The sequence below is a fragment of the Ovis aries genome, chromosome 3 (assembly GCF_016772045.2).
Source record: "Ovis aries strain OAR_USU_Benz2616 breed Rambouillet chromosome 3, ARS-UI_Ramb_v3.0, whole genome shotgun sequence".
Taxonomy (NCBI): Eukaryota; Metazoa; Chordata; class Mammalia; order Artiodactyla; family Bovidae; genus Ovis; species Ovis aries.
The window spans coordinates 213862227-213879354 of NC_056056.1; the positions used below are offsets into that span (position 1 = coordinate 213862227).

At 49.2% G+C, this 17128-nt stretch overlaps 1 protein-coding gene across 30 annotated transcripts in view; it reads left to right on the forward strand.

The window, feature by feature from the left end:
- The window catches only part of ERC1 (ELKS/RAB6-interacting/CAST family member 1), a 271872-nt gene that overhangs the window by 248550 nt on the left and 6194 nt on the right, over positions 1-17128 (forward strand). For 25 of the 30 annotated variants that reach the window (XM_060413515.1, XM_060413527.1, XM_060413514.1 and 22 more), the window contains one exon: positions 111-299. In XM_060413515.1, the coding sequence (XP_060269498.1) occupies positions 111-299 (189 nt within the window). Of the gene's footprint in view, positions 1-110; positions 300-17128 lie in introns of those variants that run through there. The other 5 variants (XM_012175599.4, XM_042247692.1, XM_060413534.1 and 2 more) reach the window with 1 other exon arrangement.

The window sequence follows — 17128 nt, forward strand, 5'->3', positions numbered from 1 at the left end:
TGGTTGTAAGAGCTCCAGTCTCACCCTGTCTCTTTGCCTTGGGAGGCACAAAGAGGCTGGACCTTCTCGTTTCAGACTGACCTTGACGTTCCTCATTTGTTTCGCTTCAGATCATCCAGTCCCTCCTAGAACTTGACCAAAACAGAAGCAAGCTCAAGTTGTACATCAGACACCTGACCGCCCTCTGCCACGACCGAGACCCCCTGATCCTCCGAGGACTCACTCCACCAGCCGCCTATAAGCTGGACGACGACCAGGCAGCGTGGGAGAATGAGCTGCAGAAGATGACCCAGGAACAGGTAAGACCCCCACCTGGGCTCGGACGACAGCCTTGCCCAAGCCAGCTGCTCTGTAAGTTGATGCAGTAGAAGCTGCTTTGGGGAATTTCGGGTTCAGAATCAAGGTTCTTAACAGGGGTTGGTCCTTCAGTAGAAATTAGGAGCCCCCATTTGAAGTAAGTCCCATTTTGTTCTTCCTTCGGGGTAACTTGCTAAAGAATCAGAAAGGGCTAGTTGAGAAGGCAGAGACGGCTTGGGAGACTAGCATTGACATGTACACAACCACGTGTGAAATGGAGAGCTAGCGGGCGGCTGACACATGACACAGGGAGCCCAGCTCTGCGATGACCTAGAGGGGCGGGGAAGCAGGGGAGGGCAGCTCGAGAGGGAGCACGCGTGTATACATGTGGCCGGTTCACTTCATTGTACAGCAGGGACTAGCACAGCATGATAAAGCAATTATGCTCCAAAAAAGAAAGAAAAGAAAGTTCCCTCTCTTTCTTTCTTCTTTCTCAAAAAAAGAAGGGAGACAAGGGGCCTGTGATGGTGGCCACGGACGGGAAGTCTGACCTGCAGGACCCCTGACAGGTCAGCTGTCTCTCCGGAGCTGTGGGTCATGACCTACTGAGTTTTTCAAATAAGAGAGCCATGAGATGAATGAATTTAGGTGATCCCCTCCCCACCACCACCCCCCCCCCACACTACATTTTCTGTTTAGTGTTGTCCGTAAAATCCATCAGTTCTCTTTTCTTCCATGTTATGATTTTTGAGTTCAGTAGCAAAATGAGAAGGCTAGTCCAGAGACAAAACCCAGGAGTAAAAGAAGCAAGGAGAACAGGATGAGGACAGAGGTAGAGAGCAGCTGTGCAAAGTGAAGGGAAGAGAAGTTGAGTCAACCCTGAGAAATAAAAATAGAAAAAGAACTGGAGTAGTGTTCGAGTGTTTATCTTCAGCTGCTTTCACTCCTGGCTGCAGAGTGGGGGTCGTGGTGTCCCAGCCCCTCGTGGACAGTGGTCGTGGTATCAGTCGGCTATGCGTCTGCTCCAGAGGATTGAAGCCATGCTCTGTCCAGCTGAATGCATCCTGTATGTTCACTGGTAATGCGAGAGGGGAGGCTGTGTCAGATAGGACACTTCTGTGATTCAAGGTTGCAGGCAGTAATGGCAGCAGAGGTGGTCAATAAGTATGCTGTGGGGTCACGGTGGGACTGACTCCCAGGTGTGGACGTTACCTAAAACCAAGCACATTTAAGGGCCTGTCAGTCACCCACCTGCTTGGTGTGATGGAAGAGGCAAGGCCTACGTCTCAAATTTAGGGTGTTACCATGGAAATTTTACTTTCTTCTTGAAAGAGGAAAAATTTTACAGGTAAAATTTAGATTGAATTTCTGATAGGTTCTTTTGATATTAGTAACTATATAGTTAAAATACCACTGGAAGCCCACTGAAAACAGAGCACATTGCTAGTTAATTTTAGAAACTTTACTTCAAAATCTTGCAGAGACAGGACATCTCAAAGCAGTAACAGTGGTATATCAAAGTTTGCTGCTGTTGTTTTTTAGTTGCTAAGTTGTGTTCAGTTGTTTTCAACCCCATGGACTATAGCCCACCAGGCTGCTCAATCTGTGGGATTTCCCAAGCAAGAATACTGGAGTGGGTTGTCATTTCCTTCTCCAGGAGATCTTCCTGACCCAGGGATCAAACCCGGGTCTCCTGCTTTGGCAGGTAGATTCTTTCCCACTGAGCTGCCCCATATAGTCGATTACAGGTGAGGAAATGAGCTCACTGTAGACAGCCTGTTTACCCCACACCCTTGAGCAGACATCATGAGAAGGCAGACCCCAGCAGGAGGAATGTTTGGGCTGTCCACAGGAAGACTGGACAGCACATGTGGGATGACTGCTTCCCCGGAGGAGAGGGTTGTGGAAGGGACCAGCACTGGGAGGTGATGGCAGTCAGATTAAGCCTCGGCTTTTTTCCAACCCTGGTTGTCGGTTATTCTAGTGTAAAGGGGATGTAAACTAACCCCTCAGTTTAGGGCTGTATTTGAATGTGACCTCCCAACCCAAATTCCGCCAAAACAAAAAGATTAGGTAAAAGACTTGAAGAAGATTGGAGTATTTTAAAATAAGCACTTTTAAAGGGTGGGTTACACAGAAAAATTTAAAAGAAAGACAAAGCATGGAGCTCAGTTACTGGATGAAGGCTTTTGTCTCAATGGTGAGGAAGCCTGTGTTTCTCTTTTCATATTCTACTGAGGACAGAAGCGTACATGCTCAGTCACTTCAGTCGTGTCCAGCTCTTTGTAACCTCATGGACTGTAGCCCTCCAGACTCCTCTGTCCATGGGACTCTCCAGGCAAGAATGCTGGGTGGGTTGCCATTTCCTTCTCCAAGATGAGAGTGTATTCAATTATAAAATGAATATTTCAGTTAGACATAGGGAAGAATCTGAATGTAGAATTGTGACCATGGGACAACTTGCAGAGAAGGGTGTTAATAGAATTTCCTTTCGGAGAGATTTAGAAACTACGGTTGAGCCCCAGCCCCTCTGTGGTCCTCCCCAGCCCTGGCATACCTGTCAGCACTGTGCCCGATTGATACAGGTCATCTCGTCCCGCCAGTAGACACATGCGACCTACGTGCTGAGTGAGTGAATATTTTTTAAAGGGCACTTTTTGTTTTTAAAACCTTAGTAGCCCTGGAACTCTAGGTGAAGTCAGTGTTTGGGTTCTAAAATTGAGCCTTTGTAAACCAAGGCTTCCCAGGTGGCTCGGTGGTAAAGAATCCACCTGTCAATGCAGGAGCCCTGGGTTCTATCCCTGGGCACGGAAGATCCCCTGGAGAAGGAAATGGCAACCCACTCTAGTACTGTTGTGTGGAGAATCCCATGGACAGAGGAGCCTGGCGGGCTACAGTCCACGGGGTCACAGAGTCACACGACTGAGCGACTAAGCACACAAACCAAGGATTAGCAGTGGAGGGTTGTTTTTAAGCCTTACTAAAGAAATGCATTTAAGTAAGTTCTAGTTATTAGCAAAGTGCTAAGATTACCCTAAGTGCTAAGATTACAGTTCAGCAGGCATAGAGATATAAAACACTAAACATGAGAGGAGAAAATGAAAAGTCATACTTCATCAAAACTTGAAATTTCCGTTCTTCAGAATACTGGGAGGAAATACAGTAGACATACCAAACTAAGGACTTGAATCGAGAAGGTATTTTTAAAAGCAGAAACAAAAAGACAAAACAGCATAATTTTTAAATGGGCAGAAGACGTGAACCAACACTTTGCAACAGAAAATACACAAACCAAGCACATGAACACAGTGCCCACCTATAAACAAAAGTCACAAGGAGATAGCACCGCAGTCCCCCAGAAGGGCCTAAAATTCTCCAAGTGTTCATGACTGCATGGAGCAGCTAGAACTCTTGCTCACTGTGCTGAGCATTGATGTTGAGAAAGACTGAGGGCAGGAGGAGAAGGGGGCGATAGAGGATGAGATGGTTGGATGGCATCACTGGCTCAGTGGACATGAGTTTGGGCAAACTCCAGGAGTTGGTGATGGACAGGGAAGCCTGGCGTGCTGCAGTCCATGGGGTCACAAAGAGCCAGACACGACCGAGTGAACAGTAGCCCAGGGGGTTCCTGGGGCCCTAACTGCCCCTTAGGTGATTGTTTCAGGCCTTTGAACAACCAGCTTCCAGAGCAACTCTGGAAATGGCCCTCCACATGAATCCCAGGGCCTGCCTTTTCGAACAGGGGGTGCTAGAGAGCCTTGCTCACGGCCACTGATTTTGACATCCTTCCTTGGAGGCTGCAGGGCCTGCTGGTGACGTCGGTGCAGAGTGCCCTGAACAGAACCTAGTAGCTAGGCCTTTCCTTAAAGCTGCTTCACAGACATTAGAACATAAAATGTGGCTTCACCCATGCTTCCGGGGGGCCCAGGCTCCCCGTGTGCTGAGCCTTGAGCATCCACTGAGCCAGACTGGACTGGAGGTCTGGGGTCTCCCATTTTGAGTTCTAGTGGCTGTGGGAACATTTTCTTTTCGAACCCAATGATCCCAAGAGCTTTCAAATCACATCACACACACTTCCCTTTAACAAACCCAAATGAATGACTGTCCAGCCCCCTGCAGTCTTCTCCGCATCAGTACAGCTGCTATATTGTGCCCGCCCCCCACCACCGTGCATGGTCCTCTCTACAATGGTCGTGGGTCCCCGAGGTCCCTCAGCAGCCCACGTGACCCTGGAACTTTGGTCAGTACTGGAGCCCCTTCCATGGCCCCTCTGAATTGCTGCCCTGGGAGCTTGTAAAAGGTCATTCTGTCGTCTCACCAGGGAGCCAGGAGACCACTCAGGGAAGGTGTTGAGTGGGCACTAAGAAGGCAAAAATCAAGCAAGGGAGGGAGCCTTGCCTCCTCCCTCCCTGTCACAAGGCCCTAGAGTCGGGGGGCCATGTGCTGGATGGAGAGTGTGTGCTGACCACACGCCACTGCCGCCAAGGCCACTGCCCTCTGTCCTGCTCGGCCGCAGTGACTCGTGGGCGTGGGTGAGCTGTATGCTGGTTTAGCACTTAAACCTCAGCCACAGCAGAGCGTTGCTCCTGCAGTCCCGATGGCCTCAGCATTAAAGGTCTCACTAGTTGTCTGGGTGGTTTGTTATCTGTTTCTGATCCTCCCCCTCTGACAGACACGCTCAATTCTGAGAGCCAAACCAAACCCGCTGGACTGGCCAGCCGTGTCCACGGTTCCCAGAACCCAGATGCTGCCCTTTGGCCCCTGTGGCAGAGAGAGACGTTCTCCTCCGTATGGGCAAGGCCAGCTCTCAGTGTAAATGTCTGTGCTCACGTTAGTTAACAGGTTTGTAGGAGGTAGTGTGAGGTGTTACCCACTGAGAGTCTGCCGGGCGGGAATCCTTAAAATTCCACACTGTAGTGTTTGGTGTGCTGCATAAACTCCTTTCAGAATGAGGAAACATTTTTAAAGAGTGGGTCATGGCATATATATTTTTTATCCATTTTGGAACCGAGTCCATTACAGCACTAAAAGATTGCATGCTGCTGCTGCTGCTAAGTTGCTTCAGTTGTGTCCGACTCTGTGCGACCCCAGAGACGGCAGCACACCAGGCTCCCCCGTCCCTGGGATTCTGCATGCAAGAACACTGGAGTGGGTTGCCATTTCCTTCTCCAGTACATGAAAGTGAAAAGTGAAAGTGAAGTTGCTCAGTCATGTCCAACTCAGAGACCCCATGGACTGCAGCCCACCAGGCTCCTCCATCCATGGGATTTTCCAGGCAAGAGTACTGGAGTGGGTTGCCATTGCCTTCTCCAAAAGATTGCATAACAAAGTGTAAAGTTAATTTCTAGAGCTGTGTGATACTCAAATTCTATGGTGCTCCAGAACCATAAATATCAGTGTTGGATAGTATTGTCTTGGAAGGTATACAAGAAGCATGGAGAAACAGGCAGTAACATTTACATAGTATAGAAAATGTGTTTAACAAAATCTATGTCCTAAGATTTAAAAAACAAAAAAGCCTCCACACATTCTCAAGCCCCCAGCTCTGTACCAGCAAGTGGGTTCAGGGAGGCCTGGCACAGGCCAAGGTCCATCTCTGCCTAACGACACACTGCATCTGAACGCCGCCCCCCCCCCCCCCCCCCCGCCCCCATGGCAGGTACCTGGCTTGTTCTTTCAGATTCACAGGGAGACAGTTGACAAATTGTAAGATGTTTTAAGTGGGCAGGGTGGTGATTGCTGACTTTGTGAAAGTATTCCCCTCATCAAGTTAATTTATCACCTCTCATTACCTACCTGTTTTAAAGTTCTATGTTCTTGGCAAATTTCAGTTATATAAGACGGTGTTAACAACTGTAGTCACAGCTGGCTTGTTGTTTGAACGGGACGATACATCAGAGTCCTTTGGTGTTCTGGGACATTTTTACATGAGAGGATTCCACCTTCTCCTGACTCTTAAAATTCAGCATCTTGGGAGCCAGTCAGACCGCTGTTAATGTCCTGTTGTATCTGGAGGGGGTGTCTGTTCCCACTTCCGCCTTTTGTCAGCTTGTCTTCCATCTCTTTCTCTGTTCACTCCCTTCCCCAGCTCATTCAGAGACGGTGTAACACCTGTGTCAGGATAGAATCTCTCAGGAAGGAGTCTAACCTGGGAGGTCAAATATCACGTAGAAGAACCCAGATTATCTTAGCCAGAGGCGAATACTTCAGGCAGGAAATACTTTAGAAGTGTCCAGATTTAAGTAGGCTGGAGATGAAACATCAGTACATTAGTGACATCTGGAAGTCCAGCAGAGAATTGTCAGAAAGCAGGAGTTGGTAGTGGTTTATGGCAGATAACTATCTAAACCCGGACTGTCCCATCACTGTCCGTGCCTGGGTCCGGCCCCAGCTGTCCCCAGGGAGCTTACTTTGGGGAAGCAGGTGTCAGCAGCTGTGTTTGGTCCCATACATCCATTGAGCCCAGTTCCCGTGGGTCACTGGCCTCCAGGTTGTTGGACTCACAAAACCACGACTGACTGTAGCCTTCAGAAGACGATAAGCGGCCCTGAGTGACATGGGGACCCTGAGATCTGGTGGTTAGCGGGCAAGACCAGATGTCCTGTGAAACTGGCCTCTGAGGTGGGGCCAGGCCCTCTGTTTCTCTCCGAAGCACTTGTGTGTGAAGACAGTAGAGTTTTACCCCCCGGTTGCTGGCTGCTGGGGCATGGGGGACGAACCCTGGGTTTCCTGGGCCTCTGGCTCCACCAGTCTACATGACACTGGCCACTTGGCCTCCTCTGGCCTCGCACACCTTCCCTGAAGGTTAGAGAACTGAACTGCAAGTCCTGTTAGCTCCCTTCCAGGCGTATGAGTCTCAGATTCAGAATCGGCCTGCTTTTAGGTCTGGTGGGTCCACCATTGGATGCTTTGGTGGGGCGGGGGTTAGTGTAGAAAACTGAACTGCATGCTTTGTACAGATACAGGGTCACCGCAGACCTGATGTGCTTTACTCTCTTCGGGGCGGGAAGTTGCCACAGGGCTTTCAGTGCTGGGCAGCAAAGACGCCCTTGCTTTGCTTTTATCTCTGCTCAGTTTTTAACCGTCGGAAGGCCTAGCTCCTCCCCCAGGGCACATGGCACGTGTTCATCCAGAGGCCGTGTAGGGAGCACCTCCCGTGTGCAGGGCTTAACTTAATGCGCTCTTGACAGTCCTGGGGTGGCATTTGTGATATTCACGCTTCGAGGGGCTTCAGGGCGGGGCTTTGCTCCCACCTTGTCACCCAACATGAGGGAAGGAAAGGAGGACGGTCCTTTATGTCCCCAGGCGCACCTCAAGAAGGTCACTGTGCAGTCTCGTGTTGTCACTAGGGAACCGACGGTGATGGATCCTGGAGGTGGAGTGAGCGGACTCTTTCCAGATTCATCCTGGAGGAGGCGTGACACCCTGTTCACTTCTGGCCTAAGCAGCAGCAGCCTCTCCTTAGGAAGACAGACCCAGCATTGCCGGGCAGAGGTTCATTGCAAGGCAGGGAAGGGCGAGGAGAAGGCCCAGCCGCAGTGTCCCAGCCACCAGCACGGCCAGTCAGCTTGCAGAGTCCAGGGCAGGGTGGCCGGCAGCTGGGGTCAGGGAGACCTTGGGAAGAAACCCAGAAAGTTCAGGCTGCAAGCCCGGGCTTGAGATAGAAGGAAGAGAGGGCTTCACGGTTTACTGTAATCCAGGGGAGTGGTTGTAGGCACATTCTTCAAGGTCAACTTCCATTTTCCCTGTTACCAAATGCCCGAGGGATGCCACAAAGCACAGAGGTGACCAGATTCCTGTGGAAAAGTAAATGGGGTCTTTACTGCCTGGACATGAAGTGTGCACCATGCTGTCAGGTCCCTCTGACCACGTAGGTTTCATGTTTTATTCAGCAGATAATCAGGCTTCCCTGCTGGCCCAGATGGTAAAGAACCTGCCTGCCAGTGCAGGAGACCTGGGTTCAATCCCTGGGCCTGGAAGATCCACTGGAGGAGGAAGTGGCAACCCACTCCAGTATTCTTGCCTGGAAAATCCCACAGACAGAGGAGCCTGGCAGGCTGCAGTCCATGGGGTCACAAAGAGTCGGGCACGACTTAGTGACTGAACAACAACAGCAGCAAATAATTATCGCAGAATACATAGCAGTTTATTCTAGTTGTTCAAAGATCCAGACTTGGATTGTTTCATGTCTCCTGGGTCAATATAGTTTAAGCATCCTGCGAACTGGGGCTGGGGGCTATAGCCTAGATCTGACCGGGATAGAGGACCACTCCGATAGAGGACCGTCACCTCTACAAGGCTCCAGTCGTCATGTCCATTGACAACTCAAACCTCACGGCCTCTGCATCATGGGACCTCGCTGTTAGAAACCTCAAGTTCAGATTCCTGTCTGCTAAAACCAAACCAAGCATCTCTGTGTGATTTTCCCGCCCACCACCAACCCAGCTACAAACACGAATGAATCTGAGTCACTGCCAGGCACAGCGGTATTCGTCTAGTCACGTCTCTTATAACCATCCCTCCCGCCTTTATACCCACCCCTCCGCCCTCTTCTCTCTCCCCATCCTGTGTCTGCAAACACAAGGCCATTTGCCTTGAACGAAGGCTTTTGCTCTCATTTAAGACCATCCTGTTTCGTGGGTCTCTGTCAGCTCTCCCTTGGCCTTGACTGGGCTGTGGAGAGAGGCCGTCTCCACCCTGACTCCCTGACCTGTGCTGGGCGGCGGAGGTTCTGGGCCGCTTCCAGGGCCGCCAGCCCGTCCTCCGCTGCCCCCCTGCCTCTCCATCCTGCCCACAGGGTCCTGATCCGTCTCCCCCCATCAGCTCTGCTCTCTGACATGGAAGGCAGCGTGGGAGCCCACATGGTCTCCCTCACAGCCAGCCTGTCGTGACGTGTTTTTGTGGGTTGTGGGGCATCTTCTCCCTGCCCTTCCCTTCTCCCTTCCTCCCGTGCATGTTGCTTTGAGAATCCAGATTGAGTTGCTGTTGCATTTGTGATTCTTGGCCCGAGTCCCTCTAGAAATCATATTACTACTCTGAATTCAGCAAGGGCTGGAATAGCTACTAAGAACAGAATACATTATCATAACATTCAGCAGACAAAGCCAGAAAATTTGTGCCAGAGGCCAGCTTGGTATCCTATACTGGTCCCACGGTCCATCTTTTGAGAACTTTAACAGCGTGGGTGTCTCAGTGATCGGTTGACGTGTCCTGTTACAGGGTCTTCGCCGTCAGACGGTGTTGACTTGGCGATGCTTCAAGTTTATCTTTAAGAGCTCTTGGAAAAGTTGCGGGTGTTCCCCCTCCCCCGGAGTTAGCATCTGTTCCCTCAGTTCCTCCTCCAGTTGTTTTTCGATTGTCTGCTCTGCGCAGGCTGCTTTGCTCGGCAGCCTTGGTATGTAAAAAAGAATTCATTGAGGAACTTGCCGAAGCATTGGGGAATTAAACATGTAGCCAACTCCTGAGACACGAGACAAAATGAATGCTTCAACAACAGTGTTCACTTCTGACAAGGGGCGTCTCCATGACAAAGGATAAGTTAGATGGGAAGTGGAGGTGTCGGAGATAAGATGGTCCATCTCCCAGGGTGAGGGAACCGCATCAGAACGAAAGCACAGAGGATAACCAGGATATACTGGAGATGAAACTGGGAAAGTGGGACGGGACAGATGGTGGCCGCCGTGCCAGAGGGACTGGACTCTGTTTATAGGGAGGAAATCATTTACGATCTTGGAAGAGGAGGAGCAAACTTAACCCAACCCATCTTAGAGAGGGCTGAGACAGTGCTGTGTACTCAGTCGCTTCAGTTGCGTCCAGCTCTTTGCAACCCTATGGACCGTAGCCCACCAGGCTCCTGTGTCCATGGGATTCTCTAGTCAAGAATGCTGCAGTGGGTTACCATTTCCTTCTCCAGAGATGGTTGTGAAGCTATTGCATTAAGCAGAAGATGCTAAGATCCAAGAGCCAGGGTCAGGTTTGTGACCAGGAGATCAGAGAGGAAGAAGCTAAACCAAAAGAAATGTGGCTTGAAAAGGGCGTTCACAGGAATTCCTCAAAAGAGGAAATGGCCTCATAAACGTATTTTTAAATAGTTCGCCTCTGTTTTTGGCTTCACTACATAGAACTGCAAATGAAAGCAGCCCTGTCGCATTGGCGAGGTTGCGGGGGAGGTGGATGTGACCCCAGGGGACCAGGAGGATGGGAAACGGTCACCCTTACCTGTTGATTGAAGGTTAGTGCAGCTGTTCTGAACAGTTTGGTGACATGTCCAGAGCTTTCAAAAGGATACCCTTTGATGCAGGATTCTAAGAAGACAGCCATAGATACGCATAGATTTATGTTTAGAAAATTTCAACACACTAATAGTAGTAGTAGTGAAAACAGGCTACATTTCTAATAAGTGAATTAGTGAACTAAATTATAATACATCCATAAAAAGGATTATAATGCAGCCCTTTTCAGCTTTGGGTTCTAGAGGAATATTTAATCACGTGAAGAACTATTTTGTAGCACTGTTTGTCCGTGGTCATTCTGCTGCTCTGAGCTCTTTACGTTTCCTCTCGTGCCCTGAATCAGCGTGTCAGTCACACACACACCTGCCACAGCTGTGATTGGAGTGCACTGTATCGGCAGGTAGTTTGGGCAGAATTAACACTCATACAGTGTTGAGCCTTCCCATCTGGGATTGTGTCGTATCTCGATTTAAGGTACGTGGTCAACTTTCTGAGAGAGCTGCTGCTACTGCTACTGCTGCTAAGTCACTTCAGTCGTGTCTGACTCTGTGCAGCCCCATAGACGGAAACCCACCAGGCTCCCCTGTCCCTGGGATTCTCCAGGCAAGAACACTGGAGTGGGTTGCCATTTCCTTCTCCAATGCATGAAAGTGAAAAGTGAAAGGGGAAGTCGTCGCTCAGTCGTGTCCAACTCTTAGCGACCCCATGGACTACAGCCTACCAGGCTCCTCCATCCATGGGATTTCCCAGGCAAGAGTACTGGAGTGGGGTGCCATTGCCTTTTCCTTTTGAGAGAGAAATTTTGGTGAAATGGCAAAAAGCTAAATTCTTAGATGTTAAGGAGGAAAATGGGAAACAGCGGTAGGACATGTAGAGTTATTTTAAACATCTGATGGTGAATGAAGGGAAAACGACTTAGCACACGTGCACGTGTGAGAGGCAGGTTCAGAAGCTTGGGGTGAAAGAGCCCCCGGAGGCCGTGGTCAGAGGCTGGGGAGGGCAGAGGTTGGGAACAGAGTTAGTTGATGGGCCAGGGCCGTGGGACCTGGAGGAGGAGGAACAGGAGCGTCGTGGGGTTGTTTGAGATCGGGTGTGACATGTTTGTGTTACCTCAGTAGTGAGTTCCTCAGGCTCCCGTCATCTTGCCAACAAAGGTCCATCTAGTCAAAGCTATAGTTTTTCCATTAGTCATATACGGATGTGAGAGCTGGACCATAAAGGCTGAGCACCAAAGAATTGATGCTTTTGAACTGTTGCTGGAGAAGACTCTTGAGAGTCCCCTGGACAGCACAGAGATCAAACCAACAACGAGTGAAGTTGCTCAGTTGTGTCCGACTCTTTGCGACCCGATGGACTGTAGCCCACCAGGCTCCTCCATCCATGGAATTTTCTAGGCAAGAGTGCTGGAGTGGGTTGCCATTTCCTCCTGCAGGGGATCTAACCAGTCAGTCCTAAAGGAAATCAACCCTGAATATTCATTGAAGAACTGATTGAAGCTCTAATACTTTGGCTACCTGATTCGAAGAGCTGATTCATTGGAAAAGACCTTGATGCTGGGAAAGACTGAAGGCAGGAGAAGGGGACGACAGAGGATGACACGGTGGACATGAGTTTGAGCAAACTCCAGAAGATGAAGGACGGGAAGCCTGGCATGCTGCAGTCCGTGTGGGCACAGAGCCAGACAGGACTGAGCGACTGCACAGCAGGCTCACGGCCGCCAGCCCCCCGAGCGGTCTGTCCTTCACCATGGACAGCAGTAGCACCCACACACAGGATGCCACCCTCCCAGTCATCCTCAGCCACATTTCCAAGTCCCTGTTTCTTTCTTTCCTTTTTTTTTTTTTTTTTAAGCTATTTATTTGGCTGCGCCAGGTCTTAGATGCGGCGTGTGGAATCTAGTTCCATGACCAGGGATGGAACCCAGGCCCCCTGCATTGGGAGCGGAGAGTCTTAGCCACTGGACCAGAGAAATCCCTCCCATTTCTTTTAGCCCACCCTATTTTCTGTCTTCTCTACTGGAGCCAGATGGCTGTACACCTCTTATTCCAAGATTCCCTTCCTCCAGAGTATGTTAGTTCTCTTAAGGTTAGGTAGGAAGAGGCCCAAGGCGCTTGGGGAAGATTTCATGTTAGGTGTTCATTTATGGAGAAAGCAGAGATGCTGAGGTATGGGATTTGATGCTGCTGTTACAGGAGCTTATGGGATTCATGGGAACACGTTTGTTTTTTAAATGTATTTGGAAATGTTCTTAGGGTGGTGGTGGTTTGTCTTTAGATGCAAAGCTCTCAGCACATACCCAAAAAATTGCATCTCTGCATCTAGAGGGGGAGATTCTGTGAACCTACCCGCTGCATATGACTATGGTGTTTTTAAGAAAATAAACAAGACAGTAGTGTTTCTTCACTGTAGTACTTGTAGGGGTAGAACTGGCCTGCCAGTATTAGAAAGAAGAGAGTAGGATATGGTGGATCTTATTGGCTTACTCAGCTGAGTTTATATCTACTAACTTGGGATTTGTCACTTTAAACAAGGAAGGGAAGAGGGACAGAGGAGCATTGCATCTAAGATGGAATAAGCTTTTTCTTTAAATCCCCAATATTGCATGTCTGTACGTTTTGGGAAATCCTTCTCTGTGCTAAGTCTAAGGGCCTTCTCTTTGGGGAGGGGGCAAAGGATGGAGAGACAAGCTGGTAAGTTCAGTTTTGGAAGCCGGAACACACCTTCCCTGTTTCGTCTTCTACATGCTGAAACCACACAGAAACTGCCTTTTTTTTTTTTTTTTTTTTTGCATGTGCTGTGCATGCTAATGAAATACTGTTAAATAACAAGGTACTAATCCCCCTCAAGATTTGTTCTCACACCCATGCTGCAAGAGCACAGCTGTCTCAAGTCTTCGTTTAGTTTCTTCACGTTGCCTTTCTTCCCTAAGTGGTCTAAAGTTTTAATGACGCTTTTCCCGACACTCAGCACTCCTCGGACCTCAGATGACTAAAGCTTTGCATTTCAGAGTCAAAACAGAAATCCTCGTTTGAGAAGCAGTTCCCGTTTCACAGGAAAGGTTGGTCTTTGAGTTTTTTTTTCGAGACAGGAAATAACTAGCATGTAATGGATCGAGTGCCAGTGGAATCTCTCTCTGCCCTGCTGTGCCCACGCGTGGTGCTGCTTCTAGTGTAAGCCAGCCTCAATCCCCAGAGACGGAGAGAGACCCGCCAGAGAAGGAGCACTGCCTCCTCCCTCCTCACACCTCTGTGTCTAAGCACCTTTCCCCAGGCAGACCATTCATTAGATGCTGGGAAAGCATAGCCTTTGTGGCTGACCTGGTTTTCCCCCTGATCTCTTCCATCACGCCTGACTCTCTGGTCCTCCTCCAGTTCTGTTACCCTTCCCCCTTCCGCTTCCAGCCCTGATGACGGCGGGTCACGATCACGTTTCCTCTCACCCTGCATCTCAGTTGTACCTGCATCGCGCTTTCAGCTCACTCCAGTCTGTCCCCACTGTTTTGAGAATGAGGTTCCCGCAGTGGAGGCCAGAGCCCTCGGTGGGCATCACAGAGAGCATGGAGAGGGTTGGGGGGCCGTGGGGGCAGTGCCCATGCCCGGCCAGCCTAGGGAGACCTGCGTTACTTCTGCCGAGACCTGATAGTTTCCGTGGCCCCAAACCCCAGGAGCAGCCGAGCGCATCTCCTCCTGCTCCGCGCCTGCTCCGCTCTTGCTGGCTTTCTGTCTGGTACGAGCCTTCTCTGTCTTCAAACATCTCCCTGCACCTCCTCAAGGGACTCTCCCCTCTTCTCCTCCTTTCCACCCTGGCTGAAGCTGCAGCACTTTCCTCCCTCTCGGCGGGCATTTGCTCTGCAAGATTTTGCAAGCAGGACTCAGTGTGTCCTAACAGTTTCGTTGAGACAGAATTCACATATCGTGCAATCCACTCATTTAAAAGGCATGACTCTCAGAGTCGTGTGGCCGCCACCACAGCCAGCTTTCAATGTGCTCGTCGGTCCGCAGGCCCTCCCACCACCCCGTCCCGCCCTCGCCCTGGGCAGCACTGGCCACCCCTTCACTGAGTTTGCCTTGTCTGGACATTTCATAAAAATGGGACCGTCTAGAATGCGGCCTTCTGTGACTGGCTTCTTTCACACTGTATAGTGTGTTCAGAGTTCATGTGGTAGCCTGGGTCAGAATTCCATTCCTTTTCATGGCGAACCAATCAGTACTTTTTGAATGAATGTTGTATAAATTTCTGTTGGTTTCTTCTCTTAGTCTTAGAATATGTAACAGATACACATTTGAAAAATACATGCAGCTTTGAATATTTATATTACATATTTTTATTCGTATTTCTTTTAGTAAGATCGACAGTACTTGTGGGTATTAAACAGTACAGAAGTATGCAGAGTAAAATACAAATCATTCCATCCACTCAGACTAACCACTCTTCATACTTATGTCTGTCTTTGTCCATACATTTTTCTGTACATAAGCCCAAACATACAGACCTCTCTCACCTCTTGGTCGACACTGAGGTCAGTAAAAAAAGTTTCGTTCTTACAAACTGCCTTGGTAAACATCCCTGTGCATACATTCTTGAATTTCTTACTGATATTTTCTCTAGAATATACTCTAGAAAGTGGAATTATTTACATAAAGTGCACATGCAGTTAAATTTGGTTGAAGAGACCAGAGTGCACCCCAGTCTGTATTCTCATCAGTGGTATATATGAGGGCCCACTTCCTCAGGTCTTTACCAACACTGATTGTTAACAGTCTTTGTAGCTTTTGTTGCCAGTGTGATGGGAGAGGGGAAAAAACAAAACCCTATCTTGCTTAATTTGCTATTCTTTAATTATTCACGATCGCTAACTATCATTTAATGTGCTTATTAACCATTCACATTCCTTTTGTGAGTTTTTGGTTCATATCCTCGGCCCGTTTTTTCTATTACATTAGGATTATTGTTATCATTTTCATTAATATATTGATAGCAATCCTTTGTTTGTTTTGTTTTATTTATTCTAAACATTTCCCAAGCAAAAACTTGTATTTTTACTTATATCTTTTCTGAGTCCATACAAATATTTTAAATGTTCGACTAGCCAAATCCTCCCCCTTTTTTTCCCTTTCATAGCTTTCTTTAAAAGCACTGCTCGCTATGTTAGTCAGGCTGTTATAACAAAATGCTGTAAGCTGGGTGGCTTATCAGCAACAGAGGTCTGTTCCTCAAGGTTCTGGAGGCTGCGGGCCCAGGATCCTGGCACACAGGCTGGTTCTACGGAGGGCTGTGCTCTGAGCTGCAGATGGCTCACTTCTCCTCAGGTCCTCACGAGAGGGAGGGAGGCCAGTCTCTGAGCTCACCTCATTCATGAGGGCTCTAACCTCACGTCCAAGCATCTCCGGAACGCCCCCGCCTCAGACCATCATCACAATGAGATGAGAATTTCAACATGAGGATCTGAGGGGACACGCACAGTCAGTCATCACAGCCCACAAAGAATAAGATAAAGAGCATTTATCTATCCTCCAGCCCAAGATAAGAAGCTGAAGCAGCCCCACAACCTCATAACCGCCTCTCTCGCCCTGCGTGGTAGGAGAGACCTCAGCATCGCAGCCCGGGGCTCTGGCCCGGGCCACTGTGTTCACAAGGCACCCGACCCCCTTGCTTTCCCCGGTTCGGAGACTCGCAGTCACGTGACACAGCCAGAGCTCGGGACGCACCCGACTTCGCGCGGTCTGAACCTGGCCCTTGCCAGACACTTGGGACCAGACATTCTGGTCTTTTTTCAACATTTAACAGAAGATCACCAGCTCTGAATCTGTCCCTGGCTCTTTGATATATTTGAAAAAGCAGCATGCTCATTCTTGGCTCAGAGCGTCCAGATTCTGTCAACAGTATAACTGAAACTTTGCTTCTTTTTGCATTTTAATCCACATGCTCTTTCTGGGTTATCTTATCTGCGTAATAAAAAACAGCAGTAACAGTTTTGATAACAGCATCTAACATTTCCCAAGCACTTTCTGTGTGTCAGACATTGTGCTGTACTTTATACAAATATTAAGGCATTAAAACCACCCTGTAATATCACTGTTCCTTTTTACAGACAAGGAAACTGAGGCTCCAAGGGGGCCAGGTCATGCAGACCAGTCATTGGCAGAGCTGAGCTTGAGTCCCAGCCAGCCTCACTCCTGAGTCTGTGTGTTTAACTATACTTTAAACTCAGTTTTCAGTTTCCTTTCTTCCCTAAAACCTGCTCTGCCTCCTGTATTTTCAGGCTCATCTGCCTTGTTCTCTGCCTTCTCTCATGTAACCCCACCTCCCACGAGTCCAGCCTTAGGAAATTCTCCCACCCACCTGCCCCTCTTTGTTCCCATGCTCTCCCACCCAAACCTGTATTCCTCCTTCTTTCTCCCCTGGGCTCGTGACAGTGGCCTCCCTGGACGTGCTCTTCTTCCATCCGTGTGGCCTGCTTCAACTTCATACTGCCTTCTGAGAAAACGACACGATCGCATCACTGTGCTGTCTTAAAGTTTGGGGGCTTCCGGTTGCTGCTGTCGCCCTGTGGTTCTCACCAGATGAAACCTGAACCCTTAGCTCTGTGTACGCTGCCT